At 32.1% G+C, this 23276-nt stretch overlaps 2 protein-coding genes and 1 long non-coding RNA gene across 3 annotated transcripts; all 3 read right to left on the bottom strand.

Annotated features, from left to right (window-relative positions):
• Nucleotides 1-348: 348 nt before the first annotated feature.
• LOC11413450 (squalene monooxygenase SE1) lies at nucleotides 349-4426 on the bottom strand. Its single transcript, XM_024783148.2, has 4 exons — nucleotides 4178-4426; nucleotides 4048-4088; nucleotides 3662-3936; nucleotides 349-352 (listed from the first exon to the last, which is right to left on the bottom strand). The coding sequence occupies exons 1-4, from the start codon at nucleotides 4233-4235 to the stop codon at nucleotides 349-351; spliced, it is 378 nt and encodes a 125-aa protein (XP_024638916.2). The 5' UTR covers nucleotides 4236-4426.
• Nucleotides 4427-8974: 4548 nt separating this feature from the next.
• Nucleotides 8975-10391, bottom strand: LOC11426256 (uncharacterized). The gene is made up of 3 exons (XR_003012124.2): nucleotides 10061-10391; nucleotides 9601-9688; nucleotides 8975-9430 (listed from the first exon to the last, which is right to left on the bottom strand). It is a non-coding gene; the product is annotated as an uncharacterized lncRNA (long non-coding RNA).
• Nucleotides 10392-14198: 3807 nt separating this feature from the next.
• On the bottom strand, nucleotides 14199-19179 carry LOC11426255 (probable beta-D-xylosidase 6). The gene is made up of 6 exons (XM_003612896.4): nucleotides 18384-19179; nucleotides 16651-16817; nucleotides 16449-16546; nucleotides 15993-16340; nucleotides 15052-15468; nucleotides 14199-14966 (listed from the first exon to the last, which is right to left on the bottom strand). The coding sequence occupies exons 1-6, from the start codon at nucleotides 19095-19097 to the stop codon at nucleotides 14359-14361; spliced, it is 2352 nt and encodes a 783-aa protein (XP_003612944.2). The 5' UTR covers nucleotides 19098-19179; the 3' UTR covers nucleotides 14199-14358.
• Between the last annotated feature and the right edge of the window lie 4097 nt (nucleotides 19180-23276).

Below are 23276 nucleotides of genomic sequence, written 5' to 3'. Positions count from 1 at the left end.
AAAATAAATTACTATTTTTAAAATAAATGTCGAAGCATTACATAATCTACACATAGATTTTTCGTTTGAAGCATTTTTAGTTAGAGGTGGACAAATGGAACCACCGATCGAACTGGACTATCTTTTACGCGAAAGGACAGTTTAAATTGGGTTTGCAAGTTAAACAGGTGGAAGAAAACATAAAATACAGTTGCATGCGAATTAGTTCTGGATGAGAAAATTGGATCTGTCACTATTTTGAATAAGAAATGATATATTGACAACTATAAAGGTAGTGGTAGAATTTTGTTTAAGCATTGCAAATATGAATGGTTAATTTCAACAATTTTCTTGGGACTAAAGGAAGCTTCAACTGCAAGGTACAAACAGTCAAAGCAAAAGTTTCAAGACTAACTCTGCCATAATTAGTTTCGCAATAGATTAGGCAATAGAATAGACAGACAATTCAAATTTCATTTCCTTAAATTTCTATTTTGTGCATAGAACAGCCAACTACAAAAATAAAATAAAAATAATAAGACAAAAATTGAAGTAAAACTATGAAAGAATAATAATAAAAAAATCAATACGTATTATCATCATTTAGTCATTTAATATTAAAAAACAGACAAATATTTTGGATAACTTATTATCTAATCCAATCAAACTCGAAAATTAACGAGTTTATCCAAACCGACCTAATCGTATAATGGATAGTTATTTTAACTCACTCAAACTATAATACCTTACATGGTTAAGTTTTTCGTTTGGTTAAACTCAGCCCAAACCAACTCACGTATACCCCTAATCACAAGCCTCCTTATGGAATCTTTGAAGAATTTCATATGATTTTTCAGCGACTAGAAAGAGAGAATCAACATGTGTTAAGATTTTGTTTTTATAAATGGACTAAAATTAGTGATGCGGTTAGTTTGTTAAATTTTATTGATTTAGTACTATTTAATAAAAAAAAAAGTTTTTCTCTATTTACACCCTGTTTAATCCTGGTTGCACCTTAAAATGACAAAATTACTGTTCCATAAAATTTAATTTTCAAAAAGCATCTTCCTTTTTTCTTGGTTACACCCTAAAATCCCTCTTCAATTTAAGTAGGTCATGTAAACTTAGTTTCAGTAGGTCATGTAAACTAAGTTTAAGTGTACATACTTAAACTCAGTTTAAGTAGGTCATGTAAACCGAGTTTAAGTGTACATTTAAAAGTTCAACCTTGTTCAATGATTCTACGTAATCTAGTTTAGTATGTACATGTAAACTTATTTTAAGTAAGTCATGTAAACTAAGTTTAAGTATATCATGTAAACTTAGTTTAAGTATACATGCTTAAACTCAGTTTAGGTAGGTCATGTAAACTCAGTTTAAGTAGGTCATGTAAACTGAGTTTAAGTGTACATCTAAAAGTTCAACCTTGTTCAATGATTATACGTAATATCAGTTTAAGTATGTACATGTAAACTTAGTTTAAGTAGGTTATGTAAACTAAGTTTACATGAACCTACTTAAACTGAATTTAAGTTAACTTCAACAATATAAAACTGAAACTGTCGTACAGTGCAGTTGAACAAGAAGAAGAAAATTGAAACCAGCGTTATTGAAAAAGAAAAAAAAAATTCACTTATTTATATGCAATCGAGTATGAATGAGAGATGTTTTGATTCACTCTTTAATCTTCCATAGAGATTAATTGAACATTAGAATTGTTTGATCGTTGGTGGGTGAAAGAGAGTGGAATTTTAGAGTGACAATGAATGAAATCAAGATTTTAAGAAAATTTATATAAAATGACAATTTTAGTATTATCAAAAACTTTTTTAAAAAACTGGGTGTAACCAGAAATATATAGGGTGTGAATAGAAAAACTCAAAAAAAAAATTAACATTATATGATAATCTATATAACAAAGAGAGATATTTAGTTAACATTGTATGTGAAATTCAATATTTCTTGACTACCAGCTACCCAAAAACAAACACTTCAAAAGATTGTCCAAAACATCATAGAAACATGTCCTTGACGAATACAATTTAAGTGTGACAATAAAAAAAATATGAGCCCATAAATAAAACTTAAAATTAGCCACAAGCATGAGTAAAGACATGACCATAATCTATTTATTTAGTTACTTAGTTCAATACTAACATAACAACTTCACCTAACATTCACCAAATATACACTTCATCTAAAACAAGCACTTGTCAAATTCAATTTAAGTGTGACAATAACAAAATCATGGGTCCATACATACAATATAAGCTTAACCATAACAAAAACATGAGTTAAAAAAACAACATGACCACCATCTATTTATTGAGTTATTTAATTCAATGTTAACATAACATGAAAACTATCACCTATTATTTATCATACCCGAAATAAACATTATTGTCTTTTTTTTTTTGAAGGAAAAAACATTATTGTCTTGTTGAATAAATTAATCCGATATTTTATAAATTTATCTTTGATATATGTTTTTTTTTATAAATTCGCATGTTCGAATTTATTTATAAACAGATGACAATAATCTTTGAGGGCTACTTTTTGAACAATAACGACATCCTCTTGTGTGCATGTGTTTATATATATATATATATATATATATATATATATATATAGAGGGGGCATATCACATGAGAATGGGTAACTTTTGTCAGAATAGTGAGAACACTTATCAACCTTTAGATTAAAAAAATAAATAATAATGGATCAGATTAAAAGCTTCACATGTGTCTCACCCTATTCAATCAATTTTCATGAACCCACACACTTCTTTGTTCTTTGTGTTCCAGAAAAGTCCTGTTTCTTCTTCTTCTTCTTTGCTCCCTCAACCTTCTACCATTTCCGATCTGAAATTCGGCCGTTCTATTGTTGTGATTGAAAGCAAAGTAGCATGATTCTTAACTGAGTTTCTAATTAAAATCCCTAATTTTGCTCTGTTGATTTTCTTAGTTTTGAAATCCCTAATTTGAATTGCAAAGCTCTGAACCACTTCATCTTCAATCTAGATGTTCTTTGACATGTTCTTGCCAGATCGATAACAATGTTAGGACAATTTGTTCTTTATGGGACAGTATATAATACAAGCCTATGAACCTCTTTATTTACAATTAAAAAAAAACGTAAAAAACCATTCAGATTTGGCCGTCGATGTTAATGGTGGTGAAGAGTAATGTTAACATAAATGAGGTGGGTGGAAGACGAAGGTGTTACTGTTGGGGAAGATGAACATTTCATGAAAATTGATTGAATAGGGTGAGACACATGTGAAGCTTTTAATCTGGTCCATTCATTTTTTTATCTAAAGGTTGATAAGTGTTCTCACCATTCTCACATAAGTTGTCCATTCTCATGTGATATGCCCCCTATATATATGTATATATATATATAGTCCCTACAAATATTCAGAATTTTGTTTTTAGTCCCTACAAAATAAAATCGCACTTTTTAGTCCCTGTATAATTCTCCGTCAGCATTTTTAGGCCTTATAAAATTTTTCCATCAGCATTTTAGTCCCTGTCAAAAATTTCCATCAAGATTTTTGGTCCCTAAAATGCTTAAGGAAAATGTTACAGGGACTAAAAAGTGTGATTTTATTTTGTAGGGACTAAAAACAAAACAGTAAATATTTATAAGGACTCAAAACTTAATTAACCATATATTTTTAAACCAAATAATTAAAGCTTTATACATTCGTTTTGGAGAAGGAAACGGTATCAAGAGGCGGCCAACACCGTATACAGCCACCACGAAGAAATGTAGAACCAAGCTCAATGGACGCGGATTCAGACTGGAGAGTAGAGCTATTGGTCCGTATGAGCAAACACCTCCAAGGCTCAAATAATTAAAACATGCTCGGTGCATTTCAATGCTAGCTGGATCAGGAGATGCACAAAACACCTTGTACAATGCACCTGCTAATGTGTTTATTGTAGATGTCACTTGCTGCAAATAGAATCAAGCAAAGATTACAAAGCACATTAACTCATGAACTTATATATGCAAAAAAACAGTAAATTTCAGCATGAAGAAAAAAGTGATTGATATAACACTTACTAATCCATGCCATTCAGCACAGTACATTGTCTCAAATGATCCTGCATAAATAAAAGAACAACAACAATTAGAGCCATCGCGTCATTTATGCTCCTTCAAAACTGCAAAGCATGAGAAACAGAAAATTTACCAGCACCAATGCGTTCTTTGATCCGCAGCTCATCCCATGATATCTCAAGCCAGTCCATTGCTAGTGACGGTTCAAGATTCACATATTTTGGAATATCCCCAACACCCTGGTTATGAAGTCGATTTTCTACTTGTTCCTGCTTTGACCGGATACCATTTACCAGTGAACTTCCCTTTGCAATGATCTCATTGTAAGAAATTTCTTGGACTACAACTGAATCTTTACCAACAAATAGAATGTCATGTAAATTAGCAAGCGTAAATTTTGCACATTGATGTCGCTGTCTTTCAAGCCAAAAGGAATTACAGGTGGTTCTGTACCTTCAAGAGTTTTATCAACTGAAGCATAAATGAAGTCATTGTTATTTTTGAGCAAATCAGTTTCTTTATTTGATTGATCTATCTGTACGCGACCTGTAAAAGATTGAGTAGCAACTAAGACCAACTTCAAAATTTGACTGGTCTCTAAATTCAAATTTAATAAGACAGAACGATCTAATGATAGGTATCATTTTTAAACTTCCTAATCAGCCATACTCCAAATGAAACTTTTGGGGCAATTAGAATGAAACACGAGGCTAAAACTTGATTGATGATCGAATAGATCAATTTACACATGCACATCACAGTAATGTTTGTATGAATTTGCATAATTTGCAATGAAGTACAATTCATACTGAAGAAACCACTTGGTAAAACTATTTATACCCTACTATAAATAGGGTTCAAATAATTTATGCACCTAAATAATCAAAAATGCATCAATGCAACATATATGCTAAACTTGAAACACTCCAATATATTTGAACAATATGTTACTGAACATTCTCTTTTTATTCAAGTTAGAAAGAAATTTATATTGCTTGCAAGAATTGAAAATAAAGAGTAGTATTGAAAGTGAGGGAAGATTCAAAGGAAGCATTAATAGGACTTTCAACTGGTTCAAACTTGATCACTTAGGTGAATAAAAGTTGATCACTACAGCTCATTATGATCTCCAAATCAACATAACATAGTCCTACCTGGTATTTCATAAAGGTTTCAATCAGCTCCACAGTTTGATAGGAGCTAGCCAAGCAATGTAGACTCGTACCTAGATTCAGAGAATTATCCATATGTTAGATAAGTAATTATAAATAACACATTGAAATTTGAACCAAATCAAATTTTGTTTATCAAACCACTGAAATTAGAAAGACTCATACATATGTAAAGTGTTACTTAAATCATACGTGTCATCCAACGGTATTATTGTCCACAGTGACCTCTCAAAAGCACCTCATCATTTCAAGCTGGTAATTGGCACCATCAACTTCAATTTCCTCGTCTTCTTCCCTCATCTGCAAATTGTAGAAATAGATATGATGAAAACTTAATGAGTTAATGTTCACTAATTTTGAAATTGAGAAACAAAATAAACAAATAAAAAAGGTGATTTTGAAAATTAATATTTATATATCAATCAACTCAGAGAGTCGTGTGAATGCCAAATAGGTGAAATTGCATTATATATTCAATAAGGAATCAAGCATGTACCTCTCTTTGTAAAGCCTCATCAAGTTCTTGCTTATCATTTGGTCTTATGTCTTTAGCATACAAATGCGTTAAGTTATTCTATATCCTGCACATGAAGACAATGATTACTAACACAAAGACTAATCCTTAGTGCAGAAATAGTGACAACTCCATAAATTGTACTGTATAAATTGTAATGACCTGTAATTACAGAATATTTATTGATTAAGCATCTAGGTCATGTTTGGATTAAGCACTTATTCTTACAAATAATCAAACTAAACATATAATTTCCTATAAAAAACAAACACCAAAGAAAAAAACCAACATACATGCATAAAAAAACCACCAAAATTTTCAATTTCTGCACCTTGGCAAATACCAGAATGTAACATTGGAGAAAATAGCCCAAAACAAACACAACACAAACACCAATCATAATCTATCAATCGATTAGGCCATTAAATCAAAACACATGACTAAAACAAAGAGGAACACATCACTAAAACAAAGAGGAGAAGAAGAAATAACACAAAATCAACACATATAAGGGACATGCAAACGAAAATCAACACCAACCTTTTGAACAAAAACAACGAAGAACCGAACTAGACTGGATACTGAGAATGGCGCTGTTAAATGGAACCGGAGGAAGTTGAATAGTGGGAAGTAATCTCATACCACTCCATATATATATATATATATATATATATATATATATATATATATATATAGAAGAATAACAGATGATGTGTCAACAGATAAAATCCATATACATAGAAGAAAAACAGATTATGTGTCAAGAAATAAAATCCAATAATTAGGAAATATCGAAAATGCCCCTCTCAAGGGCAAAATTGGAAAAACTAGGGGAATTTTTTTTCCTGTTATTATAGTAATAGTAAAGTAAGTAGAAGCTATTTGCAAATTCATGGTTTTTCTTTGGCTAAATTGGATATACAATCCATTAACCATTTGTGATTTCATATTGGTCTCATAGTTAATTTTTGTTAAGTCTTTATCCTTTTACTCAGCTTCTATCAGCCAATAAATCATTTATGTTAACTTTTATGAAAAATGTTGGCATCCATCATCACCCTTCCTTCAACATCTTCATCATAAAAACCAGAAAAATTCATCACTTTCATCACCAAACCTAGAAAAGTAAAAGCAAGATCTCAAAAACTAAACCCAAAATAGTATTTTCATCATCTTCTTCCAAAAATTAACAAGTTACACCCAAAAAAAATTGGGTTTGGGTTTGATTATTTGTGTTAATTTTTGGAAGATAATGATGAAGATACTATTTTTGGTTAAATTTTTTAGTTTTTTTATTTTATTTTTCTAGGTTTATGATTTTGGTGATGAAGATGATGAGTTTTTTTCTAGTTTATAGATGATGAATATGATGAAGGGAGTGATGAATGCTAATGTTTGTCCACAAAATTTAATAAAAATGATTTATTATGTGACAACAGAAGGTGAGTTAACCAACCAAAATGTAACAATTGAATTAGATTACCTATGTGAAACGTGATAAATAATTAAGAGTTTGTATATCAAATTTAACCTTATATGCGTGTGTGCGCGTGTCCATGCGCGCACAAGTTGGAGGTGTTATCTTATGGAAGAGTGCGAAACAATATCTTATAGGCACTTCCACTATAGCATGTAACGAGGCTTCCAATCATAGAACTTTGTTGGGAAACTATATATGTCACATAGTTACATGTAGTGGATAAAATTGAAAGACCGCTAAAGTTATTTTGTGACAATAAATAAGAAGTTCTATTTTCAATAATAGCATGAACTAGATCAGGTCGAGAACATAGAGATCAAGTTCTTTGTTGTCAAAGAAATAAAATGAATTATTGTCTACATAAATGTTATATGCAAAATTCAAATTATATTCCAAGCGAGTTAATGTCTATTTTTTCAAATCAAGATCATTTAGTTCGAGAGATTAAGTTACTTCGAAGACTCAAACAAGCTGCCAAAGTCATTCGAAGAAAATTTAAAATAATACATCTTCTAAAAACCATAGAAGAAGAGTGCTTAAGAAGTTTGCAAGCAAGCAATTACATACTTCTCACACTACAAGAAATTTTAAATTTTTCGACACAGAGATTGCTGCATTTTTTAGTCTACTTTATAATCCTTTCTTAAGAGAAGGTCACTAGTGTAAAAAAAGGATCCAAGGACCCATTTTCTTAACCGGTTGCAGTGAAAGTCGTTTTTTTTTTTTTTTTGGTCTTAGATGAAGTGGTAATCCACTGAAAATAAACTCACACATAACTGTGAGGTCCCGGGTTCGAACCCGGGTCACGACGTCCGGCCTTGCAATTTCGGCATTTGCCAGTTGAGCTAGGACTTCTAGACCAGTGAAAGTCGTTTTAAAAATGTACCATATTGCGTTGTTGCAATTATATTGAAGTCTTGAAACACTTTAAGCTGGTTTTTCAAAACAACATGCTTATAACACTTTGACACGGTGACACTTTCGCAATTAGATCAAAACTTAAAACATCGTTTCAACTTTGAACACGGCTGATAAAATTAATCGGCTTGAACAATATAACTCTAAATCTGGTTTTTTTTTTTCCCCATAACATTTACCCCCTCAACGTTTTTCTCCATATATACTTTTTCCTTCTCTTTGTTTTTGTTATTTCACTTAGAATTTATAATTAAGGACATGCACTATTTTTTAATGCAACATGAGATGGACATACGTAGGAGCATAACAAAGAGTTAATCCTTACCGGCAGATGGAATGAATTTTGCAGGAAAAGTCGTTTGAAGGCTTAAGGTTCAATATCAATCCTAAGGAAAATGTTGCGAACAACAAAGAGAGATAAAGATAGTGATATGATAGTTTGATAATGTAATTGAGAGAAAATGAGTTGTTTAATAGATGGGCAATGCTGCTTCTAGCGGAAAAAAAATATTAGCGAAAACATCAAGACTATCTTGTAGCTTTTTGGCATGTGATTGTAGCATGACATCGTATCCCAGCATCTATGCTTTGTGCCAAATAAGATCGAACGGTGGCAGTAAATTCGGGATAAACTCGTGAAATCATGTTTTGTCGGCATTTGATAAAAAGTTTAACATAGAAATTTTATTTTAGAATTTGTGTATTCAACACATTGAAACATTAAAAAAATAACTTTTTCTACATGAAAATTATCAATTATTTTTATTTTTGAATCTTTAAAAAAGAAGTGTCCTTAGGACAGTTGTTATCTAATGTCTCATCAATTATCTAAGTGCCACAAATTTCTTTGATAATGTTGCATGCATCTTATCCACGTTGACGGTTTGCCAAAGTTACATTTCCGCGTTTCCTATTCAAATTCATATTGATGATTCAAAAATATGAAGATGATTAAGGGAACATAGGGGACCCAATGTAACTCAAGAATTTTGTGTTTACCACACATTGCATTACATTACATAATCAGATCACGATAGAATCTGTAAAACCACGCCTGTAGATAAAACAACTTACAACCAAGTTGGAAAATGAAAATCAGATTTATCATAGCGTAATTATAAACTTAAAGTAAAACTATTTGCTAAAATTTTAGCTTGAAGTATCAATATTTAAATAGCTAACCTAGCTTCTTTATTTATATTTTTCTAAATGCAGGAACTTTTATATTTTTAGCAGATACATATGATTGACGGGTCACAGCAACATTCATCTAAGAGGCAACAACAACATAGAGCTGCAAAACTGAAACAAACAAAAAAAATTAATAGAAGTCGACAAGAACATGAACAAGATTAAAATATAATATTTTTATTCCTTGTGATGGAAAAAGAAAAGAAAAATAATCATAATCTATAGTTTTAATTATTTAGACTGAACAATTTAATTAATTTAGTTGAGATTTATAGACTCACCATCCCTCAAGGAATCCAGTACTTTGTCTTCTGGGTGGTGGAGCAGCATATTGAGGTGGTGCCATCACTGGGGGACCTTGATAATACCCTGCCAGCAAAAAGGTTCCTCTTAAATTAAGGACGTGATTAATTTATGAAGAAATAAATATATATTTTTTTTGGTAAAGATGAAGAAATAAATATGTACTATATAGAAAGAATACCCTAAAAAAAATTAGGATGAAGAAAAAAAAACAAATCCATAAAGTGAATAAAGGACAAAGCTAGCAAATTAAGGGGTTAGTTTTGTACACCATAAAAAAAATCATATCATATGAGAAAGAAAAAAAAATATTGGTTTCAGATGATGAAAATTTTAAGCATAGTATGAGAGAAATTAGAAAGCTCTTGTATTAATAATAATAATCATGGTTAATTAGCTATAAGATCTAGTTTTTGTATCAAGAGAAGGAAGAGTTACCTTGAGCAGGGTATGGATAGGCATATTTGGGGTCATTCATTCCTGGGAATTGGACTCAAAGCACAATATGATACACAAATTCTATGTTCTTAATTGCAAATATATACTTGAGGAGAAGAGACTTGGTTTTTGAGTACTAGTGCTTTGTTTTTTCCACGGTTATAACTTATAATTAATTCTAACCCTTTACCTGAGGTATACTTGTTTAGGTAACAAAGCACTTTCTAGAAAAGAGAGACTTCACAGTGAACAAAAACTAATAGGAGCCCTACTATTTCTATACCCAGGACCAGCCAGGAAGGTAGTTTTTTTTTTTTTCTTTCAAAGAATTTGGCTCTAAAATATGCTCTTATAAGGGAGAGTATGTTGATAAAAAAACAACAGTTGTGGGGCATAGTATTTAGTTGTAGTACATATTACTTAAAAAATATTAATAGAGGGCCTAAATTATCCTCTTTCTTGATACTCTCTCTATTTTAAAATAGTTTGTATGAGTTTAACATTGATATAACACTTGTTGTAAAAAAATAGCATTTATGTAACAATTAAAACAACTATATTTAACCAAATACTAATGAGCTTTACCACATGACAAATCGTTCGAAAGAATCTAGTTCCATTCTGAATAGAATAATTTTCAAACAGATTTTATTTATATCTAAGTCGTACTTTAAATTGTCAAATCATCTTTCCTTTGAAAACAGAAGGGTTAACACAAGTAGAAAATACAATTATATTTTTTTTAGACAATTTGTATTGTTAATTTTTATGTTGTGGATTAAGATCGAAATATTAGCTTTTTTATTAGAATATATTAACAAGGGTTTCTTTGTCAAATAGCTTAATAGCTATTATGAAATCTGATTGAAGGGTAATTAGAAAGCAAGCTTAATTGAAATGAAAGGTCTATTTAGAAGGGGGAAAATATTGAAATGAAAGGAGAGAAAATAATGTTCTCTCTCCTTCTCACGGTTGAATCCCACAAATAAATAGTAGTTGTGTAATTTCTTTTGTATACATTTAAAAATGGGATAAAAGTCATTTCGATTCTTGATTGTTTAATGGGTAATCATAATAGTTCTTTAATGTAGTGAAATTTTAAAATATTTTTTGATTGTGCATTTCATAGAACATAAATTAAAATAGTCTCTTAATGTTTTTTTTTAAGGAAAATAGTCTCTTAATGTTGACATTATCCTTTTTCATATAAAGACCGACAGTAATTAAATATTTATAGGGATTGATATGACAAAATAAGTATATCGAGGGACTAATATGATAATATTAACGAAACATTTTAACGTAAAGAGTTATTTTGACTAACATAGTACATAATGAGGAATTATTTTAAAATTTAGATATATTAAGAGACTATTATGACTACTCGTTAAATATTCCAACACCAAAATATTATCATCCATATAAAAATTTATAAACGGATCAACAACATTTTATTTTTACCTTAGAACTAATTCTATATGATATGATATACTAGTTCCCTAAATTAATGTTAGCCTTACAAAATCCATAGAGACGTGGTGTTTACTCCACCTGAGAAAGAGCCTATATACTCCCCAGAAGGAACCTAATCTCACAGCATCAGGAATTTTGTTTTTGTCAAAAGATGGCAAAAGTTTTATTTTGTGTTTGACTTTCACCTCAATTGTTTAATGTGTACCGGAGAAATTCTTTTATAATCACAAACACAAATGCATAGTGTTTCGGCACACACATCACAAGATTTTTTTTAATAATAAGAAAGAAATTGATAATAAAATGATTTAGTATTTTAAAAAAATGACATATTTATGTGTGTGTGACCAAACACAATTCATTTGTGTTTGTGCCTATGGAAGAATGACTTTGGCTATGATTGGTAAAAATAGTGTACTGATGATAAGGATTGATTTACAACTTCCAAACCCCCTTCTCAATGAGAATGATTAATTTATGTTAGGCCACGAGGAGAGTTCGATAATCGTTTATATAAGATAAAAACAAATATACAAATAAGTTTTCGTAAAAAAAAAAAAAAAAAATACTAACAAGTTGAACACCATGTTTTATACTTCAAACCTTAAGATATTGTTCAAATAGTTTATAAATTCTCACGCTTATATTTTGTTCATCTTTCATTTTTTCATTCAATAAAAGATTTCTAACTCTTATCACACTTGCAACAACAACTTATATCTATTTCAAACAACATATACATTCTCAAGAGTATTCTTTACCAATTCTTAATGATCCAAGTTTTTTTCTGAAGGGTTAATGATCCAAGCTTATGACTACTCATTACCGTCTAACCATTTTATTGAAAAGGATTAAATAAGTTTTCGTCTCTAAAAGTTATAGAAAATTTTTCTTCCTAAAAAATAAAGTAGAGTATTTTTCATCCTTTAAAATTTTCCGTTTCATTTTGTTCCTTAATTGACATAAATTTGACATGTCCTTGTCATTTTTTTAAAATAAAAGACATACAAAGATTGAATATAATATACTAACATAATTTGAATACATCTAGACTACAAAATGGTACCCTTGATATTGATATGAACTTAAACCGACCATTATGTACTAAAACTAAAATGAATTTTTCTTCAAAATGATTTTTTTTTTTTAGGATGAAAACTTTTTGTTTTATCTTTTAAAAAAACTCTTGATTTGTTTTCTACAGAATTAAAATTAAAATTCGTTATATTTATACAAAAAGAAAAACATTTTGAAGGATAAAGAAGAAAAACTTATTTAATACATATTGTCTTATATTTTATGCAAACTACTTTGCCACAAATGGTAAATTAGTAATCTAGAGAAATCGACAATCTTCTCCACATTATGTGATTGTGAAGTAAGTAGCTATGACGATTATTGATTTGATGGCGTTACCTACTCCTCAAAATCAAATTGTGTGTACCATACAGTCTATAAATCAAATTGTGTGTACCATACAGTCTATAAATATACACATGACCAAAAGATATGTTTAAGACAATAACAATTAAGAAAAAATATGTTTGTAATATTTTTTTAAGAAATAAAATCAAATTTACAAGTTTATATTTTGGTCAAAAATAAGTGGATGTAGATTGTTAACTTAGTCTTTAATGTTTTTAGGTGTGTGTAAATTAGCAACCTTAAATTTATTTTTACTACTATTTTTAAATTGTCATAATTTAGTTGGCACAATCTTATACTTAGAGGGTGAACCTTAAGATATAATAGATGTGATATAGTCGACAAACGTGTAAATATATTCGTCAGTACTCTCAGAAGTCTTGAGATCTATGTACCATAAATAACCATGGGGAGCATATGATGTCAACAACATAAGCCTTTATTTATAAATAATTAAGGACTGGAATATATTTTAAATTCTTATGCATAAGCTCAACAACTCCATTAAGGTCATAATAGGGTCAATATTTTGTTTTATTTCCTTGTTTTTCTTTTACACATTACTTCTTCTTTGGTCACATTGATAAACTAAAAAAATACTCATATTAGGTGGTCTTGAATATAAGTAAGATATTTAACATTATTTATTATATTTAATGAAGTCATTCTTAAAATACGTATGAATTAATATATGCACAAGTAATATGGATGACAATTCGACAAAAGTTCACTGTGCAACACAAAAAATAGTCGCAATAGGTAAGGTAATACATTCAAGGTTTAAATGTGTTATTGGTCCTTGCACTTTCATCAGATTTTGGCATTGGTCCCTGCACTTTTTTTTTGTTTGGCATTGGTCCCTGCACTTTGTAAAAATATTGATATTGGTCCCTCTATTAACTTTCTGTTAAAAAAAAAACACAAAACTATTGGTATTGGTCCTTGCACTTTGTAAAAATATTGGTATTGGTCCCTGCACTTTGTAAAAATGTTAATATTGGTGCCACGTGGCATGAAATGATTGGGCCACGTGGCACTCCGTTGATTTTGTGTTTTTTTTTTTAACAGAAAGTTAACAGAGGGACCAATACCAATATTTTTACAAAGTGCAGGGATCAATGCCAAAATCTGATGAAAGTGCATGGACCAATGACACATTTAATCCTACATTCAATATGTATACACTAGTATTATGGAGTACTAGTTTCTTTTTCTTCTTTTTTTTTGAGCAAATTACTAGTTTCTCTTTGTATCCTTTATTGTTCTGAATTCTAATATCCTCTCAACATATACATTATACATAAATTGCATTTTACAATACACTTATTTGATTATTTTCTTTAGTAAAATGTCAACTCATCAAGGAATTACACAATTGACATTCTACAACCAATCAATAATCAATAAATTTCAATAGAAACAATGTGTTCAACATCCCCTACGTTCAAAATATGATTGCCCAAGGGCAATATCCTTTTTCCTTGTTCATCTGCAAAGCTAAAGTGTTCACAAGGATCCGCCAAAATACTTGTTTCAATTGATTTGTTAGAAACAGTATGCAGACGACTGAATCCGACAAGCTGGGATTCCGGAGAACCTTGTATATTTTTAGGCCATTTAGAGAACAACATCACCACATGACTTCCATCCATATCGCCAACGTTCATCACAGAAATATGCACTGAAAAGCTCAATGAGTTGCAATTTTGCAACTCATCAACATGAACGTGATCAACTTCGAACACATCTTTCTCTACCTTGTTCAATAAACTTCTTCTCAAACCACCATTGGTTGTCTTAGACAAGCTAAGTTTACTTGGAGCTGATAAAACCCTGTACGAGAAATCACTGTAACTTAAGCCATGCCCGAATCCATATATTCTGCTTCCAGTATAAAAACGGTAGGTCCTTCCGGGATAACCACGCGAAGGATCAGCTCGCATTCCCATGTCGTTCATGGGAACATTGGTAAATGACTCGGGGTACCAAGTCATCGGAAGCCTTCCAGCTGCATCAAAATCAACTTCAAATGTTCAATATGTACAAGGACAACATTTTCGAGCAGTGTATTCATTCATTAACATAATACATACCTGGATTGAACTCTCCAAAGATTATTTCAGCTAGTGCTTTTCCACCAGCTTCACCAGGGTATCCTATCCAAAGAATACTTGTGATTAGTTGATTACTTTCAGCGAAAGAGACATCAAGGGGTCCTCCACCAGTAAGAACTAGAATCACTGGTCTTTTACTAGCAGCAGCAACACGTGATACAAGGTCCATCTGTTTACCAGGTAAAAGAAGACTAACTCGATCAAGATCCTCTGTCTCAAGTGTGGTATCAAGCCCGGCAACTATTACAACAAAATCAGCTTGTTTTGCAATGTCAATAGCCACGGCGAACCCGTCATCAGAGTCACATTTTACATCACTGCAACCAAAAGCGTAGGATATCGTCTTTACATATTCTTTAAGCCCATCATATAAGCTTCTTGGGGAGCAAGGAATTCCTACATTATTAGATAGGAAACATTAATAATCTTAATGGCCAAAAGATATTGAAATTTAAGAAAGCAGCCTTTCTGTCAAATGGGAGATCATTCCCCTGTACTCACAGTCACGTAAACCAAAGCTCAGTAATATTTTTCAAGTGATCGATATAGCATATAATTCGAAATCAGTAAACTAGGTCAATCATTTCTATAGGAAAACTTTCCCTTATTCACTTAATATTTCAAGGGATCATCAGACAATTAAATGATTATGCCCCTGTATTCACAGTCACAGGTCATTAGCCAAGACACTGAGAAACTTCCATCAGTCACCTAAACAAAAGCTCAGCAATATTTTTCAAGTGATCGGTATAGCATATAATTCGGAAATCAGTAAACTAGGTCAATCATTTCCATAAGAAAACATTCCCTTATTCACTTAATACAATGTACTACAGTACCACGAGAAAAGGATCTTTAGACAATTAAATGATTAAATTAAGATTGACAAATAACAACTCCAATCTGAAGAAAACAAATACCTGAATAACCGCCACCTAATTCACTCGTAGTTGCCATTGGACCAATGATAGCTAAGGAGACACGATCCTTCTTATCCAAGGGAAGGAACTTATTGTCATTCTTCAGAAGTACTATCCCCTGCCTTGCAGCTTCAAGTGCTAGTTTTTTGTGTTCCGGTGTGCAAACATCTTGAGGTCCCAGTTTGCCAAACTTGCCTTTTTCCGGATCTCCATTAAACAGTCCAAGGCGCATTTGAACAGAGAACAGGTTGAAAAGAGCTCTATCTAAATCTTCCTCCTTCACCAGTCCTTGTTCAATGGCAGATTCAGTGTGTCGAAGCATAAACGTTCCACAATTAATATCCATACCTAAAATTTAATTGATGAATTAAAATACCTTGGAAACCATCCAATTCATATAAATTCTCGGAAATTAATTCAACAAAACCACAAATTTTCAAAGACATAGAAAAATACCTGCTTTAAGAACATCAGCAACAGCATCTTCGGCAGATTTTGCATACTTTTGATACTCAAAAACAGTAGCCACAGCATCACAGTCTGAGGCAATATACCTACACTCGAGTCAATGCAACCAATTCTAATAATCAGCAAAATTAAAGCTTTTGTGGGTGTTTTCTCAATGAAATCAAATTCCAAAAGTTCCTCAAATCCTTACCCTTCAAATCCCCACTTGTTTCTAACCAGTCCTAAAAGATCCTTGCTAGCACAAGCAGGAACACCGTTAACTTCATTGTAAGAACACATCAAGCAGCTCGCTTTCCCTTGTTGAACACAGCCACGAAATGGTGGCTGGTAAGTGTCTTCCAAATCCTGTTGTGTTACCTACAAAAACCTATTGCAGTCAACACCATATTCGAACATATGAATAATGAATATGACTAATGAATCTAGCACATCTCTGATATCTATACATGATGAAAGCAAGTAACTAGCGAAACTAACTTCAGCTAACAACAATAACAGGCTTAACTATCCTAACACAACATGCCAAGATTAGCATTTTCAATTTACCAAAATATGTAAAGCACAGACACTGACACGTAGACGCAAAATAATTTAAAAAAATAGAAGTGATCAAGTCTATTTGGATTGACTTGTTAGAAGAGGTTAACTATTAGCATAAGGATGTGTAAGACTGTTTGACAGAGCTTGTGAAAAAAGCTTATAACATGTCCATATGTTGTTTTTAGCTTATTTCCATAAGCTTTCCAACTCCGATCACCAAGTCAACCTTATAACTCCCTTTTGGAGTAATGTTAACGGAGGTTTGGCTAGGGTGTGTTCAGTGGTTTTGTCGTTACGAGGATAGTATGTGGCATGTGCTGCCGCCACTCACCTAATTTAGTATTGAATGCAATGTTTTGGGTTCTCCTACCCTTGATAACACTATAGAGGTAATACGAAAAAGACAACACAACTGAAAGAGCAAATAAACCACCAAGAATATAACATGTCAGAGATAACTCAAATGGCTTAGTCCTTAAAGCTTTTGAAATCCCAACTATAGATTTGGGGAATCTCGGATATTGGCTCCTAGGCTGAAACAGATGCTCAAATGTCAATATACAACACACCGTTATCAACAAAACACACAAATATCAATATTAATCGTCAGTATGGCGTTTTGCGGTTTTTTTGTTGAAGCACTTAAAAAACAGTATGACCGTTGAAACTTGAAATACTCAATCCAGCAGTTGATGACTTCGTCAGTCAAAAGATTTCATAAATGTCAAGGTTATTGTTCTAAGGGTTTTAGTGAATTTACTACGAAACTAAATTTTGACTCTCCAGCATCGTCGGCGGACTGAGGGTTGGTTATGTTGTCAAAGATGACGGTCACAAACGATGTTCTTGGCAATATACCGACGAAGCTGATAAGTTGCTACTAGAGATAAAAAGCACAAATCCCTCGTTTGTGTAATGAAGAACGAAAACTGAGTCTTGAAGGAGTAACAAGTCATTTCATTCTCTTCATCGACGAATGAGATATTTGAGAAAGATTTGCGGAGATTAGTTAAGTTGAGACTGACTCATCCTGAGGAAGTGAAAGCTGGTAAGTCTTAGAAACAATACAAACAGTATACCAAGCCAACCTTATAACTCCCTTTTGTATTGACTTATTTGATCTAGTCTACTAGCATCTTATCTACTGTTTCAGAGAACTAATGATAACAATTTATGACATTTTCATAAATTATAAGTTGTTTTTAGCTTATTTTCTCTCCATGATAGCTTATAGATTATATGAAAAAAGTTTGACTTTAGCTTATCTATTGTTAAGGAAATAGCTTATAATAAGCGTTTATGCTATAAGCTAACTACAACTACAAATTAAGTTGTTTATCCAAACATGGTCAAAGCAAAAAGCAAATAAAAAAAAAAACTTACCACAGCATTGAAATTATACCTAGAGAACTCTCCCCATTTCTCCAAATCATAAGCAGTAAAATGTTTACAACAAGCAGAGACCATAAGACCATCATCATCACTATCATGATCATTCAACACCTTCTTGATTCCATCAACACCTTGAATCCCTCTAACAAACTCAACAGCATAAGCAGAACCAACCATAGGATCTTCTCCAGGAGTTTCCTGTCCTCTCCCCCACCTAGGATCCCTAAAAACATTAACATTTGGAGCCCAAAAACTCAACCCAGCTTGTCCCACATTAAACATAGCCCTACCTTCAACACCAACAGCATAACCAATAAGAAACCAAAGAGAACGGTTAAACGCCGCGGCGGAGACGATAACTTGAGGGAAATTTGTAGCAGATTTAACTGATCCATTGAAGTTGACACCAGGACCATTGGTTGCAATGCCATGGAGGGCTTCAGACCACCATTGGTAAGATGGGATGCCAAGGTGGGAGATGGAGGATGCGGTGTTGGAGAGTTGGTTGATTTTGTCGGAGAGGGTTAGGAGAGAGATGAGAGAGGTTGTTCTTGTGGAGATGGGGAGAGAGATGTTGCAGAATGGGTAGTGAGAGTGTGGTGGTTTGCATGGGTAATCTGGGGTGGTGAAGAATTTAGGGAGGTGTATTAGTAATAGTGAAAACAAGAAGATGATGATGGTGGATCTTTGTTGGAGAAACATCATGGTTTTTTGTTACTACTTCAGTTTGTGTACTTGAGTTGAAGTACAGTTCAGTTCAGAACAAAGACAAATAGTGCTACTTTTATGAATGCTTACTTCATTTTTGTCAAAGAAAATCAATGCTTACTTCATCAAAAGAAAGATTATTTTTTTCTAATAATGGAGTACTTTATTTTTGGTAGATAATTTTCTAGTTTCATCAATGAGATAAGTCTCCTTCAAAAAAAAAAATCAATGAGATAAGTCAAAAATAATAATACTTATATGAAGAAGTTTTTTTTTTTTTTAAAGGGTCAATTATATGAATGAGTTATTATTGGAAGTTCATCGATGATAATGAAATTGAGATAGTATAAATGAGTTTAGTCAAAAATAATGATATTGATTTTTTTTTTTTAGGGAAAAATAATTACATTGATCTTCTACAAAAAATAATAATAATTTTGTTGTGAGTTATGTTTTAAAATTATCTCATAACAACATTAAATAAGTAATTTAGCCTTTTCAAAAAAGAAAACTAATCGAATATAAAGCAATGCAAGAAGACATCAAATCATTATTAAAAAAAAAACATTAATCTAAAATGGTGATCTTAACTAGTTAATAAACTACCATATTAGTTTGTCTTTTAATAAACTCAACCAACAAATTAGTACACAATTCAATAAAGCATACAATCTCTAATGATATAATCAAATGAAGATAAGTTAGACAAAGAGTATTGAAGTTATCAACCACGACCTTTGCATCAAGTTCGAATATAACAATAGCAAGATTGAGCTAACCACCCATTTGATAGCTTGAAGTAAATTGTAAGCTTCATTGTCCTTAACTAATAGAATGGCTGATAAATTAGTTGTTTTGGCTCGCATAAAGTTTCCATTGTGATCTCTTATATACATGCATATTCCCATCTCATTGTTCGAAAATGAGACATCCACATTACACTTCAACATACCAAAAGGGGGCTTTGCGCCAACAGGGCATGGATGTTTCGAGTGTGTGGCTACTTGATTGGATCCTTTAGGCTATGTTTGGATTGATGGGTTGTAGTGGAATGGAATGGAATGAGATGGTATATAATAAAATTCCATTGTTTGGATTGATGGGATGTACATGGAATGGAATGGAATGCAATGGAACCAATTCCATTCTATACCACTCAATCCTTCAATTTCTCATTCCCCCCAATTTGGGAGGTATCCAATGGAATGAAATTTGTGTCTTGAAATTTTACTATTCTACCCTCCTTTTATTTGCCTCTTCCTCTACTCAATCACAATTTTCAACACGTTCTTTTCTCTATTTCTACTGACTGCATTTCACTTTCATCTTCTTTGTACTGCTGACTGCTCTTCTTCTTCTCCTGTCTTCTCATTTCTACGATTTTGCTTCACAAGGTACCTCATTTCTACCCCATTTATTTTTTCACCGTATGCTTCTATGCATGTTTAGTTATGTTTATCAAATTTTATTTGTCACGTGATCTTTTCATTTTTATTATGTGTATCATAACATCAATCCTTTGTGAGCCATTTATTTTGTGAACTAGCGTCAAAATTTTCATTTATTTTAGGTGATCGTGATAAATTTATACACTTGCTCTGTTTGGGCATCCTATGATTTTGTCATTTTTGGTAGTGTGGAGTATCTCTATGTAGATAGTTGATGAATGTAAAATAGAGGGTGTGTTTTTTTTATTTGTTTATTCTAGTTTCTTATATATGGCATATGCATGTCATTTGATTTTTTTTTTCTGGAACTGAGATTATGTCTATATGCTAGTTGTATAAAGTAACCATCATTAGAACAGTGAAGACTTGTGAGATTTTGTCTATATATGATTTTTTTTGCTTAGTTATTTGTGGTACTGGGTTTTTGTCTATATATGATTCTTTGCTTTGTTATTTGTGGTACTGAGTTTTTGTCTATATGTGATTTTCTTTTCTTTTTTTTTTTGCTTTGTTATAGATGACTAATGAAGACATGAGAACAAAACATTTGAAATTGCTTCAAATGATGATTGTTCAAGTATCCATCATTATAGTTCTAATATTTCGCCTAAAAAACAAGTCTAGATCTCAAATACCCTCTAGAATCAAAGAGCATAGAGAGAAAGTTAGGAACGAACTAATGAAACATATAATAGGTAGTGACCGATGTTATGATATAATTCGTATGAGTCCCAAAGCTTTCGTAAACTTGTGCACCTTATTACGAGATCACGGTGGGCTTACACATACATGAAGAGCATCTATCGAGGAACAAGTAGCCAAATTTCTTCACACAGTCGGACATAATGTCAGAAATCGTGTGTTGTCCTTCTTCTTTAGACGCTCAGGTGAAACAATTAGTCGTCATTTTCATAGAGTATTAGATGCTTTGATAGAATTGGAAGACAAATTTTTGAAACAACCTGATGGAACACAAGTGCCTCCAGAGATACGTAACAACAATAGGTTCTACCCATATTTCAAGGTAAGAATAAGTTTTTCTTACACTTCAATAAATTATGTTATACACTTTTAATGGGATAATTGAATGCCAGGATTGTATCGGAGCAATTGACTGTACACATATACGTGTCAAAGTTCCAACAGAACTTGCACCTAGATACCGTGGTAGAAAAGATTACCCTACACAAAATGTACTCGCTGCGTGCACATTTGACTTGAAATTTACATATGTCTTGGTTGGATGGGAAGGAACAACATCAGACTCAAGAATAGTAAAGAGTGCTTTGACACATCGGTATCCTCTTAAAGTCCCGCAAGGTAACGAAAAAATACAAAAGCTTTTTATAAGTATGTAGCTTATCCAAACTAATAGACTCATTATTTTCTATAGGAAAATATTATCTTGCTGATGCGGGGTTTCCTTTAAAGGCATGTCTCATCACACCTTATAGGGGAGAACGTTACCACTTACAAGAATATTCTAGAAATCCACCTCGAAGCTTATGTTTTGAAGCTTAACGTGTTGCCATTTGTTTGAGTATGAAAACTGACACTTTGTTGATACTAATGTGAACTTGGGGAATCTGTTTGCAATCTGAATCTTAATTTTTAGTGCTTGGAATCTTCATATTTCAACTTGTGCTTGAGTTTGTAATTTGTGCTTGAATTATTATATATGTCTGTTATACCCTGTTTTTGGACCTAAAAATACTGGGCCCAATTTCATTTCAAACTTTGTCAATTATCAAATTTCAACTGCACAGTTCAAATTGTCTCTGCCTCGCAGTATTTTCAATCACAATTTTACCTATGTTTTTCTTGCATAAAACCTTTCGAATTGTCTTTACTTGTCTTGTAAGTCATTCAAAAGTGTCTCTGAATCATTACATTGCTTTTTCTACAGTTTATTTCAAAATTTGCAAAAAGTCGTACAGAAGGGTATTTTGGTCATTTCCTGCAGTGGGACCCATTTTCATCCTTGTGACTGTCTCTGAGTCTTTTCAGATTGTTTTTTAGCATTTCATCAGTAAGCCTTGTTAAATTCATTTCAAACCTGCATCTGAGTCAGTGTCAAGTCAATTTGAATCTGTTTAGGTCAATTTTAGCCCTAGGGGCATTTTGGTCATTTCACACAAAATTTCGGCATAGAGAGGTTACTTTGAAGTACCTCATTTAGGCCATTGATTCGTTTTAGTCCGTTTTGTCAATTTTATTTTTGTTTCGCTTTACGTTTGGTCAAATTGCGTTTTTTATTCAATTTTATTTTAATTGCATTTTGGTCCCTCAATTGAGGTCCCAAAATTGCATTTTTTGTCCAAAAAAAGTTTTTTATTTCATTTCAGTCCTTACTTTCTTTTTTCAGTCCAGTCCCTATTTCTTTCAAAATTGCAAACAGGTCCTTCAAGTCAAAAATTACAAGGCAGCGCCTCTTTTTTTTTTTTCAATGCCACATGTCAGCTTTCCAATGGTCCAATCACTCACACATGTCAGCTATAAATACTGTTCACAGTGCCACATAGATCAGATCCACTCATTACAATACACATCACCAAAAACAAATTCCCATTTTCTCTCTCTTTTCTGTTAGATCAAAGCAGAAAATTCCTCAAGAACACAAAGAACCCTAACTGAAATTCATCATCAATTCTCAGAGATTCGTGTACGAATCTTCATCATTGAATCGATTCCACCGCAATACAAGGCGCGAATTCCTCACCGGAAGTGA

The sequence above is a fragment of the Medicago truncatula genome, chromosome 5 (assembly GCF_003473485.1).
Source record: "Medicago truncatula cultivar Jemalong A17 chromosome 5, MtrunA17r5.0-ANR, whole genome shotgun sequence".
NCBI lineage: Eukaryota > Viridiplantae > Streptophyta > Magnoliopsida > Fabales > Fabaceae > Medicago > Medicago truncatula.
Note: the sequence above shows the minus strand (reverse complement) of the source record. Positions and strands in the feature narration are given on the sequence as shown.

Coding starts and splice junctions, on each gene's coding strand:
- LOC11426255 (XM_003612896.4), bottom strand. CDS start 19,097: ATGATGTTTCTCCAACAAAGATCCACCATCATCATCTTCTTGTTTTCA. Junction 16,818..18,383: donor GGTATAATTTCAATGCTGTG/GTAAGTTTTTTT, acceptor AGGTTTTTGTAG/GTAACACAACAGGATTTGGA. Junction 14,967..15,051: donor CTTTGGAGAGTTCAATCCAG/GTATGTATTATG, acceptor ATTTTGATGCAG/CTGGAAGGCTTCCGATGACT.
- LOC11413450 (XM_024783148.2), bottom strand. CDS start 4,235: ATGGACTGGCTTGAGATATCATGGGATGAGCTGCGGATCAAAGAACGC. Junction 4,089..4,177: donor CAAAGAACGCATTGGTGCTG/GTAAATTTTCTG, acceptor TTATTTATGCAG/GATCATTTGAGACAATGTAC. Junction 3,937..4,047: donor GTGCTGAATGGCATGGATTA/GTAAGTGTTATA, acceptor TTCTATTTGCAG/CAAGTGACATCTACAATAAA.